Source organism: Acanthopagrus latus, chromosome 21, assembly GCF_904848185.1.
Source record: "Acanthopagrus latus isolate v.2019 chromosome 21, fAcaLat1.1, whole genome shotgun sequence".
In the NCBI taxonomy this organism is placed as follows: Eukaryota; Metazoa; Chordata; class Actinopteri; order Spariformes; family Sparidae; genus Acanthopagrus; species Acanthopagrus latus.
Window position 1 is genome coordinate 21,482,234 of NC_051059.1, and position 22,469 is coordinate 21,504,702.

General features: G+C 44.6%; 1 protein-coding gene across 4 annotated transcripts in view; it reads left to right on the plus strand.

Moving 5' to 3' along the window:
• The first annotated feature begins 276 nt into the window (after positions 1-276).
• The window catches only part of ece2a (endothelin converting enzyme 2a), a 70,829-nt gene continuing 48,636 nt past the window's right edge, over positions 277-22,469 (plus strand). The window contains exons 1-2 of one of the 4 annotated variants that reach the window (XM_037084861.1): positions 277-433; positions 1,427-1,591. In XM_037084861.1, coding sequence (XP_036940756.1) covers positions 331-433; positions 1,427-1,591 — 268 coding nt within the window. In that variant the 5' untranslated portion in view covers positions 277-330. Of the gene's footprint in view, positions 434-616; positions 803-1,406; positions 1,592-22,469 lie in introns of those variants that run through there. The other 3 variants (XM_037084863.1, XM_037084862.1, XM_037084864.1) reach the window with 3 other exon arrangements.

The window sequence follows — 22,469 nt, forward strand, 5'->3', positions numbered from 1 at the left end:
GAAAAAAAAACAACGTCTGACATTTGAACGCCGACCCGTCCCATCTCTATCTAAACTTGGGACAAAACCACGTATCCTCACTTAATGAAGAAGCAGCTGATGTTACACAAACAATGGCAGCACTAGCAGGCAGGGCGGTAAGATGTATTCCTAGACCTACCATTTCAACCAAATGGCGTGTGTCTGCATGGAGGCTGCACTGCTGAGGGTTCAACTGTGTACAGCTGCAGTACACGTATAAAAAAAGTACAGCTATTTATTTGCATGGAGTCGGAAAACTTGTAAATTCCGACGTCTGACGCTGACGTGAATGCAGCAAAGCCAACGCGCATGCTCTCTGGTGCTCTGTCGTGTAAAACTACAACACGTGGATTTACTCAGAGTTACGAGCTGGTGTTTGACTCACAGAGCCGCTGGCGTCGACGAGGAAACAGTGAGTATCTGTTATGAGAAGTGCGTTGTGTGTAACGTGTGTTACAGTCTGAAAAACAAGTATTTAATGTCGGAGACAGTGTGAGGCTCGTGTCTCTCATCCCCGCATGCGCCGTGCAGTCGGTGTAAGCTAACACCTGGATTCACGCGCTGCCACGGTGACGGCACGTACAGCTGTGTCCTCCTCAGTGTGTTTACGTCTGGAGCTTTAGACGTGGAAACAACATGGAGGCTACAGAGGAATATGTGTTGTGTCACTGCTGAGAGTGTCTGAACAACATGTTTGCGGTCCAGTGAAGAGGCTGTCCTCCTACACCTGTAGCTGCACCAGTATCACCTGCACTCTCTAAAACCAGTTACATTCCTGTAGGTCAGTGGTGGGAGCAGAAATGCATTTACTACAGAAACCTGTGGTCTCTCAACATTTACTGAATAGGCTCTATGTAGTTTTCGAGAAGAAACTCAAACTCAGTAATTTGATATTTACCATATTAATGAGGTAATAATGCAAAGTGTATGAAATAATTCACGTGTAACATTTGCCGAATTTACAAGAAGGCCCAAATAATTAAGAATCTGTCATTGACAGTGTTTAACAAAGTTTAAGTTTCTCATAACTCAGCAATTCAGAAAACTGAGAGGTTTTTATAACGGAGTCTGGGCAGTTTGTCTCCCTCTACCTTGCTGTGGCCACTTTGACCTGCTCTCTGAAGTGTGTTTTTCATTTTCTGGAGGCGTTTCTTCATCAGAAGTCACATAATGTAGATATGTTGGGTTTGAGTGTGTTTGTCCTGCATCTCCCATTGACTTCAGTACAGCTGGCACCACAGCCTGAGTGAGATTCAGTGACGTATTGACCCTTCCTTCTTTATTTAGGTTCCTCAGATCAGAGCTAGTAAAGTTTAGCCACAATAAAGGAAGTTAAGAGAGTTTTACTCTGTAACAGACAATGATTTTATGTTGGTTTTTTTTTGGTCACATTTACATCTAACAGAGAATATGGACCACCTGCCGGACAACAACTCCAGGTACAAAGACGTTGACTACTGGGATGAAAGATACAAGACGGAGCAGAGTTACGACTGGTTGGGCAGCTTCTCCAAATTCCAGCACATTCTGGAAAACCACGTCAAGAAAGAAGACTCTATTCTGATGCTTGGTAAGTAGTGTTTTGTGTCTCTTATTGCATTTCAGTTGTGGTTGAAAGCATCTTATCCATGTATTCAAATGTGTCCAGTGTCACCATCTGGGTGCATACTGGTAAATTAGGGGTCCCCCAGTTAGAATTGAGCTAAGGAACTTATTTTTATATTTACACATGTTGTCATATTCTCCATCCAGCCACAACATTAAAACCACTGCATGAGGGGAACAAACACAATATGAAGCAGGTGGTTTTAATGTTGTGGCTGATCGGTGGTTGATTTAGCCATCGAGCCCTTGAGTGGAATTTCCATAACATGTCCACAAGATGTCCCTATCCCCTCACAGATATCTCCAGCTCTCTTGCACTCTGCTCTACCTGCAGTACTTGTTCTTAAACGTCCCTGCAGCTCTGAGAAAACCTGCTGCAGGAGCATCTGAGGCATGAACGTAGAATAGATCTTTATGTGAGTTGTGAGGTGGAGGCATTTTCACTGTTAGCATAAAGTGGGTTCCTCTTGGTTTAATTTGAAAAACGTACCAGATGTTAGTGTGCGTGTTGACTTGTTCACATCACGTCGCAGTGGGTTTGATTCTTAATTGTTTTACCTGTGTAATCACGATCAAAACAAGCACTTTGTCCCCGAGCTGAAGCTGAACGCTTTGATGCAATCACTTCACTCACTTCAATCACTAAGCTGCGTTGTTGACAATAACCGATTTGGGCTATTAAAAGGTTTTAATGAAGTTGTTTCTTAATAATTTCTTACTAATCTTTAGGGTGAGTTATAGGCAGAGTGTTAAAGACTTCTACTGTGAGGCTGTTATTCCTCCACAGAAGCATAGAGGGCTACGGTGCTCCGTTTTCTCCTGATGCGAGCCTTGTTTATGCATGCTCAGTGGAGTTTGTGTGTGTGTGTCGGGGGGTTTGTTAAAATTTGTGTCAGGGAGTGACGGGGGCCTCTGCTGCCTGTGTGTGTGTGTGTGTGTGTGTGTGTGTGTGTGTGTGTGTGTGTTGGTGGGTAAAGGGGGGGAGGGGGACTGAGGAGGTCGTCAGAAGTTGGATATTCTTTACTCGACAAAAAATCCTCCCCGCGTGCTGCTGCCAGACAACTTTATTCCACCTGGGGGATCTCGTCTTTTTAATTCGGATGATGGTGGTCGGGTGCCCTGCTGGTTAGGAAAAACCGCACTTTCAAAACACCTGTATTAAGTGAGGACGTTGACAGACACACAGATAGTACGCAGCCTGACTTTTTTTTTCCTAGCAATGCGTCATAGGCACACCTACAGCAGAGGCGTGAGTGGGCTCCAGAGGGTGATATATAAAATAATCTTCTCCTTGCCTCTCTCCTGCATTGCACTGCAGCAGGCAACACCAGGGCAGACCACTTTCTGCACGCTGATTTAAACCCAAAGGAGAGCCATTATATCGCTTGAGAGCTCTCGTCTTGGAGGGCATCTCTCTCTCTCTCTCTCTCTCTCCCTTTTCCAGATCGTGGAATCGCACGTTTCTGTCACCAGCACGTGTTGATGTCTCCTTCAGCAACACACATGTACAGATGAGGAGCTATATAGATACTAGAGGAGCCTACTATAAAGACGTGTGAGCCCGCACGTGTTGTTAAAGACGTTAAGAGCTCTTAGAAGCACTTGTATATCACCACGCTCGGACAAACGCCTGCCACAGTTGTACGCATCTCCCGGCTCACTTGTCAAGTCTGTAAAACCAGAGAGTCCACTGGCTCGTATAAAATGACACAATAAATTATCATCACTATAAAGGGGGGTGGGGGGGCTAAGTTGGGAGACAGGAGGGAAGACGTCAAAGAAAGACTCGAGGCACCACGGTGCTGCTTGTGTGGGTGACGGGTGGATAAAGGGAAGAGAGATGGAGGGGAGGTAAATAACTAATCAGGTTTGGGCCACTCGGCTGTCTCAGACGGAGGTCATTTCCATTTAGATAATCTGTAGAGCACAGAGAGAGGGACACAAAGGAGGGAGGGACGCATAGATGAGAAGTGGAATGCTTTGCCGCATGCTGATGACAGGTTTAACGTCTTCCTCCTTCGTCATTTTGTTCACGTGCGACGCTTCAGTCGGTGTCGTATTTGTTGACGCCCTCTCAGCCTCCGTCTACCTGTCCCCCCCCACCACCACTACCACCCTTTTCCCCACCTTCCTAGTAACCCACTTCTGCCTTTCTTTATCCTGTCTTTGTCATGAACTCCTACTCAGCAGTGTGAGTCCTCATGTCTAGACTGTAGCCACACACAGTCCTGTGTTTGCACGTCAACAGATTTATGCATGCCTGGAATGAAGCCAGAGAACGTAAGCAGGCCTGAGATGTAAGCTCGTAAGCTAAGATGCAGATATAAGCTCGATATCTTCTGAGTTGATCAGGTTAGATTGATGTTGCTACGTTCGTTCTTTATGATCACTTATCAGCTTAAATAGTGGCAGTAGGATCATAATTGTTCCACTTTTAAAGATGAGGTTGATGACATCCTGTATCCAGGAAGCTCACTCCTTCGTTCTTTGTGATATTCTGTATTTAGTTATCGTCAACAAATCCTCTGAAAATGAAAACTCCAACATTTAATTGATCATACTGACAAGTAAGACCTCACATCTTTCTTCATTTTGATGAATTGTAGTTTGTTTTCACCCTACATAGCCCTGGTCTCCTGCTGTAACAGCAGCAGTCAGCAGAAGTCCCTCAGCCGATACAGTATTTACTTTAATTTTTGGAAATGATGTAGCCTCTTTATGACAAACAAATGCTCATTTGAAATTGTCGTAGTCGTTTTTGGAGGGACACTGCCTCTGAATTTAGGTGGACCCTTACCACTGACATACATCCACTTGGCATGTTTCAAAGCGTACAAAACTCATAGGTAGAACGTTGCCATTGCTACAATATAGGGTGGGCTCAACTTTGTAGACACCCACCTCGCCCACAGTGACATCAGGTCAGTGCTGTTTGTGCTTTAAAAATGATTGAGAAAGTTTCTCCGTCAGAGTGCAGTGACATTTCTGGGAATGATGACATGGAGGCACAGTTGTAACGGAAATTAAAATGAATATCGGAGTTTGATGGCTAATGAATATGCCTGCGGTTATAACACTGCTCACTTTACAGTCTCATAATGTGACATAACTCTGCTCATTAATGGGTGCATGGTAAGCTGAAGGCCTGAGGTTGTGTGTGTCATGGCATTGCGTCAAGCCGTCCGTGCCCCTCCACCTGACCTGTGTGTGTGTGTGTGTGTGTGTGTGTGTGTGTGGTTATGAGCAACGTTAGCGAGCATTAGCCGCGATCAACTCACACACGGTCCATTTCCCGCCTGCCACACAGCCACGGCTCCTCTTTTTTTATGGCTTGCTTCGGGGCTGCTGCCAGTGATGTAATGACCCCTCGTCTCCCAGTGGTCAGCGCTCAGGCCTCGTTCCCCCCCTGAGGCGAGGGGTGATGATGTAATAGGCTCTGTTCTCCTGCAGCGAGCGCGAGGCTTGAGATATGTGTAAGGTTGCATCCTGGGAGAGTGTTTCTTCACTCCACGTTCTGCACAAGTTAACGTCTGCACGGCCGGTATGGAGGGCATGACGCAAAACTCTTTCGTGTGTAGGTGTGTCGCAGCATCGGTGCTGACGGAATACTTAAGTGTCGTCACATTGTCCAGAATTTACAGAAGCTTTCTCAGAACAAGACACACAGACACAAAGGTGGCTGCACAGAAACAACAACTGATGGTAAAATCTTGACTTTTTTAAAGGTTTGGTGAAGTTATGAGTTTGCTTCATTGGCTATTTACCGGTTTGACCTGTTTATACGCTGGCCCCTAGTTTTGTTTTGTCACAGTGTTTTTTTTTAATTTATTTCTCAAGTGACAGAAATGAACTTGCAACAATTTTTATGCCCCCATGCCTCTTTTGGGTTGTACATACGAACATGTCCCATTCTAGATGAAGTAATTCAAATGTGGTGGCCAAAGATCAGAGGTCACTATGATGTCACAAAACACATTTTTAACCTTACGATAGAACTGGACATACAAATATATCTATCTTAAAATTAACTTGCACTGTGCTTACTAACCATCTTTTTCCAGAGCTTTCATCTGCATCCCATGGTCCTCTTCAGCTTCCAGAGCCCATGTAATGATATGATTTATACAGTCGCGTGTTTCACAAAGTTGTAAACCTGGCTCCATTCTTTCTTGTGAGCGACTGAGCTTTTCCCTTTCTTACCCACTCATGTTACTCTCACCTGTTACCAGTGAACCTGTTTACTTGTTGAATGTTCCAGACGGGTGTGTTTCTTTCCTGGTTTTGTGTTGCCCCTGTCCCAACTTGTGTAAAACATGTTGCAGACTAAGCAAATGTTCAGGTAAAACATTGAATATATTGTCTTTGTACAGTCTTCAAAGGATTAGCAAATTATCACTTTGTGTTTTACACAGCATCCCGGTTTTTGGGGGGAAACCGGATTGTATAAATGTATAACAGTTTCTAGCTCAGCTCCACTGTGCGTGTAATAGACTTATAAGGCATGTTTCATCCTCTCTAAATGTCCTGCGTCGCTCCCTTCCTTTAGCTCACCTCCTGATGTCATCGTCCTGTCACTTTCTGGGTTCCTTCGGCTCCTGAGGCTGATGTAAGCTGTGTATATTAGCAAAGGAATCTATGAAAGACCATGAGTGTGACTGTTCACTCAGCTGTTGTATCACTATGTATAGCCCCGTGCCTTGACTACAATGACATTATACCTTCTTATATAGACCATGACTGCATGCTAGCAGCCGTGTAAAGACCTCCTGCCTCATGCTCGCCCCATCTCGTCATCCATATCTCACATCCATCACATACCCCCTTCCATCACCTCCTCCCGTCAACTCCCGACACCGCTCACCTCCTTCATTTCCCCCTCGCTGTCTCACCTCCTTTGTTCCTCGTCGACCATTGCCTCGCTCGAACCTCCCCTGCCCCTCCCCTCAGCCTACTTGTCAGTATTTGGTATCAAAGACGTCCACCTGTGTGCCGTGAGCCAGTCCGACCTATATATAGCCGGAGCAGAGGTGTTTACAACAGTGTCGAGAGCTGTGGGAGCTGCACTTTTCTCAGGAGAGTCCAACTAACTGTTGGTGGCCCATTATGTTGAGCTACGGCTCATTCAGAAAATTGGCCTCCCACGTTTCTAGGTTAGCTTTCAGTCCGTGCTGCTGCTTGATTTTTTTTTAATGTGTTATGTAGCATTTACTCTCTATAATAGTGAGCGTAATACATTGGTACACTGGATTCTGCAGGTCAGTTTTATGTTTCTTTTCTTGTCAGAAACCCATCCACATAAAAGTGTCTGTTTGTTCACCTGCATGCAGAAGCTACCGCGACAGGAGGAACACATAAGCTAAGCAGGAGGATTTGATTTCAGTGTTAACAGGGCGATCTTAGGTGACAGTCCTCTCACATCCCTTTTTTCCGCAGTATTGGAAATGCACGCACACACACGCAGACACACTGACACAAAATGCTGATGGGATGGAAAGTCACTGGCAACACACAGAGAGAGTGTGTGTGGGTGGTGAGTGAGAGAGATCTGAAGTCAGGAGTCATGTCTTAGCAGCTGTTAGAAGATGCAGCTGATATGTGCCGCAGCCCTCATTTCCAAAGTTTCTACATTTGTCCGTGAAACCTTTCTCTCATTTTTTTTCTTCTATTACCATCCCTCTCACTTTTTGTTGTTTTCTTCCATTCCACATTTCATCTTTTACACTTATCCTCTCCACAATTCTCTCTCCTTGACTCTTCCTCCCCTCATGTCTCTCACCATCCACACAGACATGCACATGCATGCACACACCACCTCCTCCTCCACCTCCTCTTCCTCCTCCTCCTCCTCCTCTTCGGCTGTGCTGGGGACAACAACCGCAGCATGGCCACGAGGAACAGGAAGCTTTCAGAGGGATAATAGAACAGAGAGACAGGTTTCGGCCATTTCATGCTTGCCCTTCCTCTTATTGATTGCAGCCCTTCCTTCCTGTGGCAGCTGGAGGCGGAGCACATCTCATCAGATAGGCCCCGTATCAGCTCTGTCCTCCCCTGTTACTGGAATTATACCGGTTTCATGTGTTTAACAGTGGCCTCGTTTTGACAGTGTGACAGCCTCCGAGAGTTTCATATGTTAATCACACACATGTCTTGGTCTTGCATCGATGGTACAGAAGGGTTTGCATGTCCTGTTTGGTAAGAACGGGCGCTGATGAGGTCGTGGTTTCGTGTTGCTGTTGGATTAAAACCTGCCAGGAACGAGGTAATGCAACAAAAAAAAAAAAGTGGAGCTGCTCAACAAACAACAGCAGTAGAAGTTGTTCAGTCTGCAGTGTCCTCTGGCCTGAACCGGAGAGAGATTACAGACACACACACGCACACAAATATATATACCGTCCATGCACACAAAATCCTGTTCACAGCCGCACTTGTCTGTCTTCACCTCGATGTGCTGAACAATCGACAGCAGACACAAAACTGCAGCAGATGAGCTGTGAATGGAGGGTGGGTTGAGTCAATGAACGGCTGCAGGGAGGGATGAATGAATGAATGAATGAAAGGCAGAGGAACAGATAAGGTGGAGGAGGGTGTAGTTTGAGGAGGATGGATTCTTACCCCCCACCCCACTGCTCCTTCTCTCTATCTCCTCCCTGCCCACCCCCTTTTTTTCAGCATCCGGATTGGCTGCTTACAGTTTTTCAGGGAGCCCTCACCATGCAGCAGTCAGTAAGTCAGTAGGGGCAACCCTCCCTACATCAACCCCCACCCCACCCCACACCAGCACCCCCACCCCTTCATCTCCCCTTCTTTTTGCCGCTGTAAGGAGTGGTGCTGTTTATGAATGAGCCTCGGCGTCGCAGAATGTGAATGAAAAATAAGAGAGGGAGCGAGCAGATAAGGGGGTGCGAGCTGAATGAAATGCAGCAAAGCAGGGAAGAAAAATGGAGGAAGGATGCTGAATGAAAATCACAAGGGGTGGGACGGAGCGGGGGGCGGCAGAGGTGGTGTGGGGGAGGCGCTGGCCGATAGATGTGAGGAGAGGATGTGAAATATTATTGGTGAGATAGCCGTGCTCCTCTTGCTGTGTCCCTTTGGAGCTGTCAACCTGTGTGTGTGTGTGTGTGTGTGTGTGTGTGTGTGTGTGTGTGTGTGTGTGTGTGTGTGTGTGTGTGTGTGTGTGTGTGTGTGTGTGTGTGTGTGTGTGTGGTAAAATCCAGCCTCACAGGTATGCTGATCACGGGGGGGATGCTGGGAAGGAGGATGCCTGGACTTGTGGCTGCTTTGCCTATGAGCCAATGGGAATCTCCACTACCTAAGCAACACACACACACACACAGCCCTACACACACACACACACACACAGCGTTCTCTGCAAGCTGGTGCTCCGTGCTTTGAATAATAACGGGGTTACCCGGGCAACCAGGCTCGGATGATCGATGGGCCCAGCCCCGATAAACAGAGCACAGAGCCGGTGTTGGTGTGTGTGTCACTGGGCTTCTGATGTCGCAGTGGGAGTTTCTTTGTTCTGGGACAATTAGAAGATAGCTTATTATCAAATCTCTTCTGACCTGTGATTACAGCATGTACGTGTGTGTGAGTGTGTGAGTGTGGGAAAGTAGACTACACACAGTATTCCTGTGTGTGCGTATAGCGTCAGAAGAAGTGTGTGCTGTTGGTGTGTGGACATGCAGTTTTTTTTTTTTTTTTTCTTTTTCTTCCAGTGAATGACTCGGTTCTCAATGACACTGAGCGACCTTGGTGAGAGGGCTCGAGCAGGCGGACTGTGGGGGTGACCACACACGCCACGCACACACATACACACACATACACACACACTCCTGACTCACTCACTTACGGTGATAATACGGCCATCGGAAACAAAGAGGCTGCGTGGCTTTTACTCACCCCTTCAGAGAGTGCAAATTATACAGCTAGCCAACGTGTCCGACTGAGTACTTGATTTGATTAAATGCGGGCTGCACACAAGTGCTGTTGTTGTGAGGGTAAGCTCGCGTGTAGGGAAACACAAACTGGATTGGATGCGGGTGGAAATCAAAGATGTAAAAATGAAGGTGGTACAGTGAGCAAGTGACATACGGAGAGAACGATTGGCTTTGCTGCCACATATTTGAGAAAATGGTGAAATGAGACACACTAAGGACAAATTAATTAAATCCTAACGGGTTCAGAAAGTCCCCAAATGCACTGAAACCCACTATAAATCTGGCATAAGGAGCATAATAGTATATTAGAATCTCATTAATATTAAATTGCTCATAAAATGTTACATTTTGAATCTGTATAATGAGGAAATGGAGCAACTGGTCTGTATGAACATAATGAGACGGCTTACCTTTCTATTGCGTCCCTCCCAAAACGTATTTTGCGGGACACCATTGCCTTGACTTTGTGCCGTCCAATACGTTTGTGATTGGTTTAAAACAAAAATACAAACTGTCTTGTGATAGGACCACACCAGGTGCGATGCCAGTCGACGCGGCTACGTTCTGACCCATGACTGCTCAATAGTGATTAGTACATGAAAAAACAAACGCATCTTGGAACGCAAAACACCAACTTCCTTTGCACTTGGCTTTCATTTTTGATGTGAAGACCTGCACACCACTTAACCTCCTTGACTTCTTGCACACTTGGGATGCCATCACGCTATCTGATTGTTTTGACATACTCACTAACTAATGGTATCTAGCCATGGCGATAGGTTTGTTTTCACTTGTACCAGGTTTAAAATGTGTTTTTGAGATAACAGCCTCCAACCTAATACAATGGCAACGAATGACATTTTCATTTCTTGGGCCTGAAGTATTGAAGCAACGTCTGTTTCCAGAGATGGAACAATAAGCTGCATAATCCTCAAAACACAGTGTCAGGAGTTTTAGGCACTATTTAAAAACTGTTCACCAGAGGGATCATTCAGGGTGAAGGAGATATTGGAATGATAGTTTGGTTTTGAAGAGATGGATGTGTCCCTGGCTGCCTTCCACCTCGTCCAGAGGTGAGGGAGAAAATATGGCCATTAAATCACATTAAACTTCATTTGTACAATATCACTGTAGGCCTCCGGGAAACTGTGAGGAAACGGTCTCTTTGAAATCCATCGGTGTAACGTTATGCTCCAACAAACCTGTGTGTGTGTCTGTAGAGGCCCAGGAACACAAAGCTGATCGGCATTAACACAGCCTCCTCTGTCTGCATCGCACACTTCTGCATCACGTTACCCTCCCTCCCTCCTCTCTACTCTTCCCTTCCCTTCCTCCCCCTCCCCTGGCAGAGAGGAGGAGGAGGAGGAGGAGGAGGAGGAGTAGGAAGGAAGAGTAGCTGCTGAGAGGTGCATCTGCAGCCAAAGTCGCCTCTCAAGAACTGAAGTGTCATCCTGGAGCTCGCTGTGCATTTCTCACAAAGACATAATGTCGACCTCAAAGGAGGGTCATCTGAGCGTATTCAGAGCCGCACTTTTGCCCTTCTGTCGTGAATACCAAAAGACGAGCTCCCCTCGCCGTGACAGTCGCTGCACAAAAAGTCACTCCTCGGTGACCTTGTGCACACAAATCTGTGATTGCGGTGACGGGCTCTGTCCTCGAAATCAACATGTAAGACATTAAAATGACGGATTGGACTGTTTGTTCAGACCGATGAAGCTTTGAGAGAATTAACCGATGTCACTGTACTCACAGAGCGATTAAGAAGTGGCACAGTGGGCAACACAGATGTGCTTGATGCAGGAATATTAAAGCACATGTGGCCCTGCGATTAAGCCGTCAGTGACGTAGCATGAAATGGTATTAAACAAGTAAAACAAGATTTGCAATTTACTTCTGTGGTTAGGCACTTACTGTTGAGGATGCATTTGGATCTTAATTGCTCACCCATGTGTAAATATGGTCATGAAACGCACTCCCAGACACAGCTGAATATCCTGTCAGATTTTAAAGTGTGTTCTCCCCGGCAAGGTACCTGAACAACCAACCAAAGGGAATTTTGTTGTACGGAGTTGCTGGTCAGAAAGAGAGCTACGCAGGCACTGTCCTGAGTCTTAATGGTGTCATTAACTTACCATCACGTCGCTCTGAGCAGGGAAAGCCCTGTCAGCGAGGTAATGTGAGTGCGTCACCGATGTCCCGTTGCTGTAGATCTCTGCAGTGACGCACTGTTGTTACACACTTCAGTCACCTCTGAATAAATGAGGGTGCCGTCTCTATTTGGTGGCTTGTGAGGGAGTCTCTGCAATAGAGTGGAGAGCTGCAGCAGCACGTTCGGTGTTGCTCGTGTCTGTGAATGTACAGATGGCTCAGGAGAGAGACATCTGTGTCCTTTACTCCATTCTAAACACACATTTTCTTCAGTATGTAGAAACTAGAATATTTTTGTAGTTAGTACGAAATGCCACTTTTGGTTATTTTCTCATCCGCTTAAAGGAAATGACACAGCATGCATGACAGGATGTCAGTCACTCCACAAGAAAAAGAAAATACTTCCAAATATTTAAAGCTGCCATAATCACAATATTCATAGTAACAAATCACATGAATTTCTGTTACTTGTAGTAACAAACCCACAGGAAATTATCACAAAAGTCCTGACAGCCAAGTCTTGCCACTCGGCAGCCCTCTTGGCAACAGCTCCTGCCAGTTATTAGAAGACCAGGCGTCTATTTACATGATTGGAGGGAGCCAAAACTTTAAAAGGGAAATAAAAAGTGCATGAGCATATTTACCAGCCAGATTTGATGGACATTTTGGTGGTTGTGAATCTTTCAAATGTGCGCTGGTGTCAGTGCAGCAACATGATTGGCTGATATACCTGCTTTCTCACCATATGCTACTTGACCGACAACAAATGGCAGACGCACGTAGGTGGCGTCTCTCTGGTGCTGATGCGTTTTTCTTGGTTGACTTTGTTGGTTACGTTCTTCATGCCTGACTCAAACTGATAACTACACAGTAGCTCTAGTAGGTAATGTCCGTTTTCTTTGCAGTTAATGAGGTGCAGTTCTGTGGACAAACACACCGACATCGCTACAGGTCTTCTGTTGCTCACTTCCCTAGCCACTCTTATCTGAAAGAGTGTATCTGGGCTCCTTCAGGAGAACGGACTGGCCAGTCAGCCCGCTAGTCCTCCACCTGGCCTGTCCGCTAATGAGCCCAGAGACACTTCAGCTGCAGTAAAAGTTAATTCAACAGCAATAGTGATAGTTATAAGAAAGTGTTAGCATTCTTTTCTTTGTTCTCTGGCTATGAGATACTGGTTGATATCCGATGTGCTGTAACATTCCCAGCATTTTGACATGCCGTAACAGGACATCCACAGATGTTGCAATTATGGTTTGCATTTCCACTATGTTCGCCACTTCCGCAGACTGAATTTGGTTGTTTTCCCAGCGTGAAGCCCCCTCAGAATTAGTAGTCTTTGTAGAACGAGACATAGATTACACCACCATTTTCATCTTAGCTGTGTGACAACACCACCTTGGCGTCTGTCTCCTTTCTTCTACGTCGTTATCTTTCACCAGAACCTTGCATGGCCGTATCTTCCACATATGTCTCCAAATCCCCTCGTCATCCTCCCCTGTAAGGCCATTACCGCAGCTAAGTCGTTAAATACACAGATTTTTTTTGTGTGTGTGTCCGTGTGTGTGTGTGTGTGTGTGTGTGTGCCCAATAGGATTTTTAGGAGAGCGCTGGCTTTGTGAGAGCCGGCCCCCAGCGCTCTTACATAATACTGCTTGTAATGCTGCAGGCACAGACTAACAGACCTGAACCTCCACCTCTGCATCTTCATGACAGCCTACATGTCTGTCCGTCTGTCTGTCTCTCACAGCCAGTGTCTCTCTCTCTCTCTCTTTCTCTCTCTCTCTCTCTTCTTGTCGCTCTGCCTCTTAGTTATGTGCTTAAAGATGAGTCAAAGTATCGACATTAACCACTAACAGACAATATTGTGTCTCTTTGTGCCTTCTTTGCTGACAGATTTACTTCCCGCTTCTCTGTTTTTCTAATTCTCTGCCTGTCTTCCTCACTCTGTTTGTGGGCCCAACTCGGTGCCAGTCTTCAAATCCTTTCTATATTTTCTCGCTGTCTGTACATCTCATCTCTCCATCTCGCACTTCTGATACGGCATGCATAACCGAGTTAGTTCGGCTCAGTCGTGATATTCTTACGTAACTCTCCATTTGTCTGTGCACTCTCCCTTGTCAGAAAGACACACACACACACATATATATACATACACAAGAGATGTCGGATTTCTGGAGGAAAACAAAAGAGTAATCAGAGTTTTATCCACTTAGAGTTAGAATTACATTGTCCTCTCAGAGTCTTTAGGGAAAGCAGTTTTTTTAATAAACTTACCGCTTGTGTAATCTCAGTGTGTATCGGAGAGCCCGGGGAGGGCGTTTAAGGGCTCCTGGTTGTCTGACATTTGTGTGGAGTGACAGCAGAGATTTTCTGGCCAATTTTGATGCCCTTCACAGCTCCTTCGTATCGCATTTTGTGGTGACTCTTCAGGTGGTTTTGTTCGCAGAGTGATTGTGGTATTGCCGTGCCAGTGCTGCAGCGTTTCTTCTCACCGTCAATTGAAGGATTTTCTTTATTGAGGCTCATTTTGTTTCCTGATTTTCTTGTTCCTTTGAGGCTTTTCTTTTTCCCACCGTGTTACTCTCTGACTCATGTTAGATTTGTTTTCGTCTCTGCCACCTCTTCCTGTGCACAGTCTATCACATTGTGTAACACAATATTGTTGACTGATCTCCGGGAAGTTGGATCACTTGGAGCAGATTTCCCTGCTTATTCAGTTACTGCGGTGTGAGATTGTATTAAAGCAGAAATTACAATTTCAGTTTCGATGTGAGTTAGCTTGCAGCACTCGTATATAAATACAGCAGAAACTTATTTCATCCTGTAAACACCATTACAGTATAGAGAGTCAGAGAAATGTGAGACCTTCTGAATGGAACTCATCCGAGCCATGGACAAGTTCTGCAGGTACAGTGGGGTCCAAAAGTCTGAGACCACAACAAAAGATCTCTACTACCATCACATGAACCTGGAAATAATCAAGAAGTTTAAGGGACTCAAAGTAAATGAAAGTGATCAAAGCAAAGAGGGGCTGAAATGATGGATAGACTAAAGCTTTCTACCTGGACAGAGCAGATCCAGAGAGACCACTGGTACATCAAACTTTGTTCCCTGAGAGATGGAGGAGCAACTTCATCACTGTAACAGAATTAGCTATTAGCTGTCAACTCATGCTGGGATAACATGAGTCATCAGGTTTTGTGCAAACTTGTGGAGTCCACACCGCTCGAGTGCCTGCTAGCATTAAGGCAGAAGGGGAAAATATTCTGAAATTCAGGGACTTTTTAAAATGTACTTACTAACTTATATAATAAACATATATTCTAAACAAATACAAATACTTGTCTTGGCTACTGATTTCAGACGTTTGGATGCTACTGCTCTGTTGTGTGCCTGTTAGATATGACGTCGGTGCTGACCTGTTCCTGGAAGAGTCTGATTAGTCATCGCGATAAATATTCAGTTGAATTTAATGAGTTCGTGTGAGACATGACTGAGGTCAAACAGGCATCACAGACCAGACGTGTTTGTGATGACATAAGGAAGAGATAATGAGGTAATTGGAAGTACCATTTGATTGATTTAATGTTTTTTTTTCAACCCAATATAAATGAATGCATTTCCTCCAGAATAAGTCAGTTAATCATTTCAGGAGTAGTCATAACATACTGCAGCTATCCACCGACCTGTGACCCATGATGGATAAGAATCCATGAACAAGTAGTAATGGAACTAATATAGATCCATCCGACGCTTTTCTCTCGAGGACAGTTGCACTCGGCGGCTCTTCACTGCATACTCTGTATATATTACTGTGGGCACTGCTGTTCGGATGAACTGTCCAGAAAGGAAATTAGTGCGTTCGGTGAGACAAGTTAAAGAGTACAGGGAGGCTGAAATTAGGTATGTCTGTGTGTGTGTGTGTGTGTGTGTGTGTGTGTGTGTTAGAGAGAGACTGAATTGATTAATAGCGGAAACCACTCAGTGCAGAGTCTGGCCTTGCTGAAAGCCACCTGTCCCCTCAGTCCCATCACTGCACATCACTGACTTCGACTGGCCTGAACATCCTCTGATCGCTGTGCTGCATTTATTACAAAATAAAACAGAAAATTTGAAATAATCTGTGATTTACCACCAACAATGGCTGATACGTAAACAGAAATAACATGAAATATGTTGATTTAGGCTTTAGGATATCGAGGAAGAGACCACTCATTCGTCACACTTCGTACATGATGTTAAATTGCAATACATATGGAAAGTTTATATTGGAGATGCACCATGAAATTCTGGGCATTGATGCTTACATAACAGTTTGGCCAACACCAAGCAGCAAAATGTTTGTATTGTCTGTTTGTTTTGTTTGTCTCGATATCCCATTTTGTGCCAAATATATAAAGAAATCTAGATTATAAAAAGTTAACTGAGCTGGTCTCAAGCCCTAAATCATGCCGTCTTTTGAAAGAGCACAAATTTGATCATACAACCTCCTAAAACAACCTTTTAGCAAAACTTTCTTTCACTTGAAAAAGATTTGGTTTTAAAGTAACTGCAAAAAGCCTTTATAACCTGCAGTACAGCTATCTTCTCAACCATAAGAACGTTTCTTTACTTATATATCCTAAACAACCGATGTCACAGATGGCAAGAGCAAAATTGATGTGACCCCATCTGATAATCATCGGACGTTGTTGGTGGTAAATGTCATCTTATTAGCCGTCAACAAGGCAAATATCATCCGATAACAGTGTTTGCCGTTGAATAGGTTTATCCCTCGTTTATGTGGCTCACCTCTGTAACCAGAAGTCAGAGAGTGAGACGGCACGTAAACAAAAGTTAACTGTAGCTAGAAGTATTGACGTTTCCCTGATAGAGTGGAACAAAATAATTGCAGAGGTCAGGGAACGATGCCCACGGGCTCCACGGCTCGTCGTGATCGAAGTGCATTGAACGTTTTTCTCGTTTAGATGAAGATAAACAAGAATCTCTGCACGTTACGATGATGCCGTGACGAGTGCAGAAGGTATTTTAGAGGAGGTGTGTCACATTTGGAAACAGGATTATGTTGTCCAGTGGTGCTGGGATTAACCAGCGGCATCAGAGCGTAACAAACAACTGTGTGTATGCGTGGCCTATATTAGCCCGTACGGGAGTGAGAGAGCAGATGGTCCGCCAGTGCTCGGTTCAATTAACTATCCCATTACACACAAACGAAACCAAGTGAAAGTAAGGTAGAGTTTTGCTAAGTCAACTGAGACGGACTCACCCCTGAAGTTTGAATCCAGTTCAGCTGAACACACTTCATCGAGACAATCCATCGCCGTCCCTGCAGTGTTGAAGCCTGTTGGAGTCTGAGAGAGTACCGACACACAAACCCGAACCGCCATCGCAGAGTCAGTTCTTCTGCCTGTTGCCATGGCTACCTACTCTCTAAGACAATATTTATTTAAAAACACATTGTTATGCATTAATTTCACTGTCGGGCTGTAGGTAAGAGATAAGATAAGATAAGAAGGTGGTGTTTTTGTTCCTGTTTGTGAGCTTAACGAGTGGGAGAGCCATGGTGGACCGCGGCCATATCATGTGCTCTGTGCTGTGAGTGCATTGTATTTATACCTCTGGGAGATGAAGGACTTTGTAAAGCATTGGCATTCAATTGTCTGTTCGCCAAGTCTGCCAGGCTCCCAATTTAAAATGGTATCAGTAACAGATTTACCATTTTTTAATTTTTGGTTATTTTTATTAAAGCACACTGGGTCCTAGATTTCAGAGGGAAGTATGCACAAGCAGCTTGCTTGCTAATTAAACTGGCAAGAGAAAAAAGTTTTTGCATAAACTTTTAATTCTCAATTAAAAACTGATTGCATGGAGAAATTGTTGCAGAAAAATGACCCCTTCCACCTACGATTGGTTCCCTGCAAACCTCGCGTTCACTGTGCTAGTCGCTTAACCATATTTCTTTCACAGAATAATGAAGGTGGCATTACTGCAGAAAGGAAGTGAGTCTGCCACTGAGCAACCAAAACAGGATGGTGGATTGTTTTCCCTGATTGCCATCCCCAGGTAATGGTGTAGGAACTGGAATAACTGGGGAAAACTCTGCACTGTAAAAAGAAGAAGCCCGCTGACAGAGGAGGCAAGGAGATAGCATGTCTGATAGCATCCAGGTTACTTTTACATTGGTAGAAAGAAAGCTAGTTAGTCGGACATGCTAACGTTTCCCTAAACTCCTTAACCTTCAGCTTTTGTTTTTTCCTTTTTTAGAAAATGCTAAAAAAAAGTCTAAAGCTCAGAACGCCTTCTGTGTCCAGTTTTGATTTGACAATCACTAGTTATGGGGAGGGGCTTAATGGATGGGCAATATACCTGCTAGTGGGTTCATGAAGAAGAGGAAAAAGAAAGATGGGAAGGGAAAAAAGATTAGGAGAAAAGAGAGAGTTGAGCTGCAGATTTCCACAAATCCCACTGTTGGGAGTCTTTCCAGACCTTGTGTCCCCATGCAGATTAAATCCGACACAAACACACACACACACTCACACACAGAATACACATATTTAAACTATGTCACCCATCACACATAAATCCAAACGCGGGACTGAGGGAGCTGTGCTGACACACACTCTCTTCCCATTTGCTCTGTGTCCCAGTCGATGATGTCGCTGTAACAAGACATAGCTCTTAGTTTAAAGAGCCCAGAGTCCCATTTGCCCGCTGTGCTGTGCATTATGATTGGACGATCAATGCAGTTCCTGTCACAGCATGCCGCTAAAGCTGGCGAGCACTTGGGCCGCAACTGTTTGATGACAGAGAGTCTCTCAAGGTTTCTTACTGTACAGCTACACAATAAAATATTGACACATCAGTCACGTCATCGCTTTTAAAAATGTTTCCTAATTTTCCTCTTCATTCCCTCCCTCCCATCCAGACTGTCAAACTCCCTCTGTATTAAGTATCATGTCTCCCATTCCCCCATACTCCGGTTTCTTTTCCTTGAGTTAATGTTTGACTCTTTCCTTCGACTCTCTTTTCTCCTTTTTTCTTTTTTAGAGGCCCCTCACGACTCACAGCAACGGCTCTCCTGCCTCACATCTCTTTTCTCCTCCTGTGCATGATCCGTGTTCTGGTATGTTTCTACGGCTGTCTACATGTATCTGTCTTTTCCGTCGCCACCTTTTTGCACACTGCCTTTGTGCTTTTCATCCCTGGCAAACCTCCTCTGCTCAGGGAGTCTGCAGTTCAGGTTACATAATATACATTAGAGAGAGGTGTGTGGAAGTGAAGGAAGAAGGGATGGAGGATGGGAAGAAGATACCCTGCTGCTGTTCCTCTCAGAAGCCTGATGTTCTCATCAGTCTGAGCATTTGATGCTTGACACAACACAGTCTGGGTTTTATTTGTATTTTTTTAGCCCTCAGCTGATCCGCTGTTTGTGTGCTTGTGCAGGTTCTGTGGGCATGTCCGCTGCCTTTACATACTTTTTCTTTCATTTTCTTCCTCAAGTTGTTCAGATTTATCCCCTAACCCTCTCATAAGGTGTGTTTTTGCAAGCATGTAGCCTTTGCTGCCCGTCCGGCTCATTTTCTTCTTCAGGAGCTGACATCTGGTCTGCCCGGCCGCTCCTCCCTCCCTCTCATCCCCTCATCATCTCATCTCTATCATGATTACACTTTGCCTTGCTGACCTGCGGTGATGTAACTACTTTTTGGCAGCAGACTTTACCCTCGCCGAAGCATTATACTCTCCCATTTTTTTCTGAGAACCCTCTCTCGGTCTCTGCCTTCAACTTTTCCCATTTGGACTGATTTTTTTTTTTTTAAGGTCTTAATCTTGTTCCTAATGCATTTCCTAGCAATAGCTCAATGTGGGTGAGGGGTGGGGTGAATGAGATTGATGGGGAGGGAGAATTTGGGAATGTTCCCAGATGATTTGGTGCTCCAGTTGTATGACTATAAAGGCTTAAAACAGAGGGGGGAAGAAGCAAGTAAATAATGAGTTAAAGAATGATGGCTAATGGCTTTTAGCAATCTTTCCCCCAGACATCGTCTTCTAAGTGACAATTATGAGAAGTTTTGAGTCTGTTGGCTATATGTTCCTAACCCACGTCTCAGATTTGTTCAGTGTCTCAAAGATATTTCATTTTGTGACCGGTTAAATGGCAACGTATGAGACACAGCAGACAGCTGTTAAAGGCCCCTGTTGTAGAAAGTGAGATTTCTCCGTCTTTTTATTGTAACAAAGTATGTCTAAGTGCTGTATAGATTTCAGAACATGTGTCTTTAAACGAGCTGTTGGGACTTCTGCGAGGTTGTGATGTCACAACTGTACAGTCACTTCGCTTAGACCTTAAAGGAAACACTGTGGGTGGAGCCTGCTCAGACCTGCGGGAGCTGACCAATAATAGCCGTCTGGGCCTTTTAGGAGTAAGTGGGCTAAAACAGAGCACGATACGTGGATAAACATTTTTTAGTGGACGTCCTATAATAACAGTTTGAATGTGACAGAGCTGCACACTTAGTTGTTGCTATCGAGAAATTTGCTTGTTTATTAGTGATACAATCAAACTGAGCTAACAGTTAAACTTACTAAATGTATTTGACTGTACTAGCTGAGTGACATCAACAGGGAATATTTCTACTTTGTCATTCTACAGTTTAAACACCAGCACTCATCCACCAAATATCACATTATCTATCACTTTTGTGTATTCGGTGGAAAGTATTATTTGATTTTATTCCTGTTCCACAGTCCTGTATAGATGTGACGTGACTAGAATCACACAGGAAGTAATGGCAAGCGAGTCTTTCTGAGAGACAGTGAAGATCAGTGTAAGATTGAAGGATAAGTCCCATCAGAGACAGTTTACACTCTGAGGTAGAAGTGGCATATCACAAATTAAAACTTTTTTTTTTTTTTTTTTGCCGCTAACCATAAGATCTGGTCTCCAATGTCACCCCTTAATGAAGCATGAATTATACATGATGTGCAAAGTGTTGTTTATACTTGACAGTGACACCACTTAGCTCGGAGGAGAACAGAGGTGCACACACTGTACCCTCTTAACTTTCACTTTGGATCGAAAAGAAAAAGTCTTACTACGCTGCGCATTCAGCTGACTTTCTCATTTTCTTTATTGACTTTTGCATCACATAAAGGGATCTATCCATCCCCTTGAGGACACAGCCCCCTTGTTGTCATTGCGATTTCACCCCGCTGTACACTAAATCCTAACCTGACACAATCCCAGTGCAGGTGTGAGCTTTTTCATAGATCAACGTCGGTGCGGAAATGAGGTCGTCAAAGGATTCTCTGTGGGTCAGCGTCCTCTCGGGTGACACGGCGGTGTGACATCGCTGTCTGATGACTGACGCTGGCTCAGTTTACTATTCAGCTTTGAATCTAATTGTCATTGATTTGCCTGACACCTCTTAGCCTTGGAAACTCATCGTCTATGCACACATATTCATGACTGTCTGCGTAGAGAGAAAATGAAATGTTCAGCTGCTCATCCAGTAGCATGAGAGTCCAGTGTGTGTGTGTGTGTGTGTAGTGTTTGCATTAGCGTTGGCTGAGGGCAGGGTGGAACAGGAGGGGAGGAGGCTACTGCAATGCTCAGTTTTGAAGAGGACCGGTTGTTTTAAAGTAAAGCTGATGAATAGATTTACTCTCCTCTCTGTGTTTAAAAACAGCCAGCGAGACAGCGTTTTTGCCTCTCAGATGAGAAATCATGATGCAACTTTCTGTGTATTTTTCAGGGCGGACAAGCATTACCCGGTGACCTTTAGTTATTTGTTATAATTGCGGAGGACGCTTGTGATGTTAATCATGTGCAGATCTGCCACATTCATACATATTTCACCGAATCCTTTGAGAATCAGCGTGTCAGTGAGTTGTATTTCTATTTAATAAAAGTTTTCTGTATTCAGACAGCTAAACAAGTAAGATATTTCATTGCGGCTCATAACTTGTAACAGCTGTGATATGAGATTGGTGATATTGACGTTTAAAATCAGTGAGATGGAAAGTTAGGAGCAGCAAAAGGTCGTCAAACAAAGGTAGCTGTAAGCATCTTTTACTTGAACCATACACACAGCAGCAGAGGTATTCATCAAATAACAACATGAACAAATTGTATTGTATGCACCAGGCTTGCTACATGCTTTTAAGATACAATATGCCCTTTTATATATATGTTTGTTTATGTATGTGAATGCATCATTAAGCTAGCAAGTTATGTACCTGCGTGGTGCATGATACAGAAGTCTGGGTTTTTGTGTTTTAGAGGGTACGATGTGTTTCCTTCTCTTCAGAACACCTTCAGTAAACCCAATAAACAAATATTTCTCGGGTGGAAAGCGGTTCTGAAAACAGTGGAAACCCTCTGCTGACCTGCTGTCTCTGTTATGTGTGTGTGTGTGTGTGTTGGCACATATGTGTGTGAGAGTGAGAGAGAGTCAGGCAGTGGTAGCAGTGGGTCCAGGATCGGTGCCAGACTCGGCGCTTAGCCTGGCGCTGCCTTATCAAACAGAGTGTGCGAGTGTGTGTGTGTGTGTGTGTGTGTGTGTGTGTGTGTGTGCATGCATGTATATGTGCCTGTGTTTGTGTGTGTGTGTGTGTGTAGAGACTTGGGACCTGTGCTGGCTCTCTCATCAAGTATGCAGTTGGAGTCGACGCTGCAGCAGAGATGCCTAATAGAGAAAGCAAGAGGAGAAGAGAGAGTTAGAGAAAGACTCTGAATACGTCATACCACCCGCACAC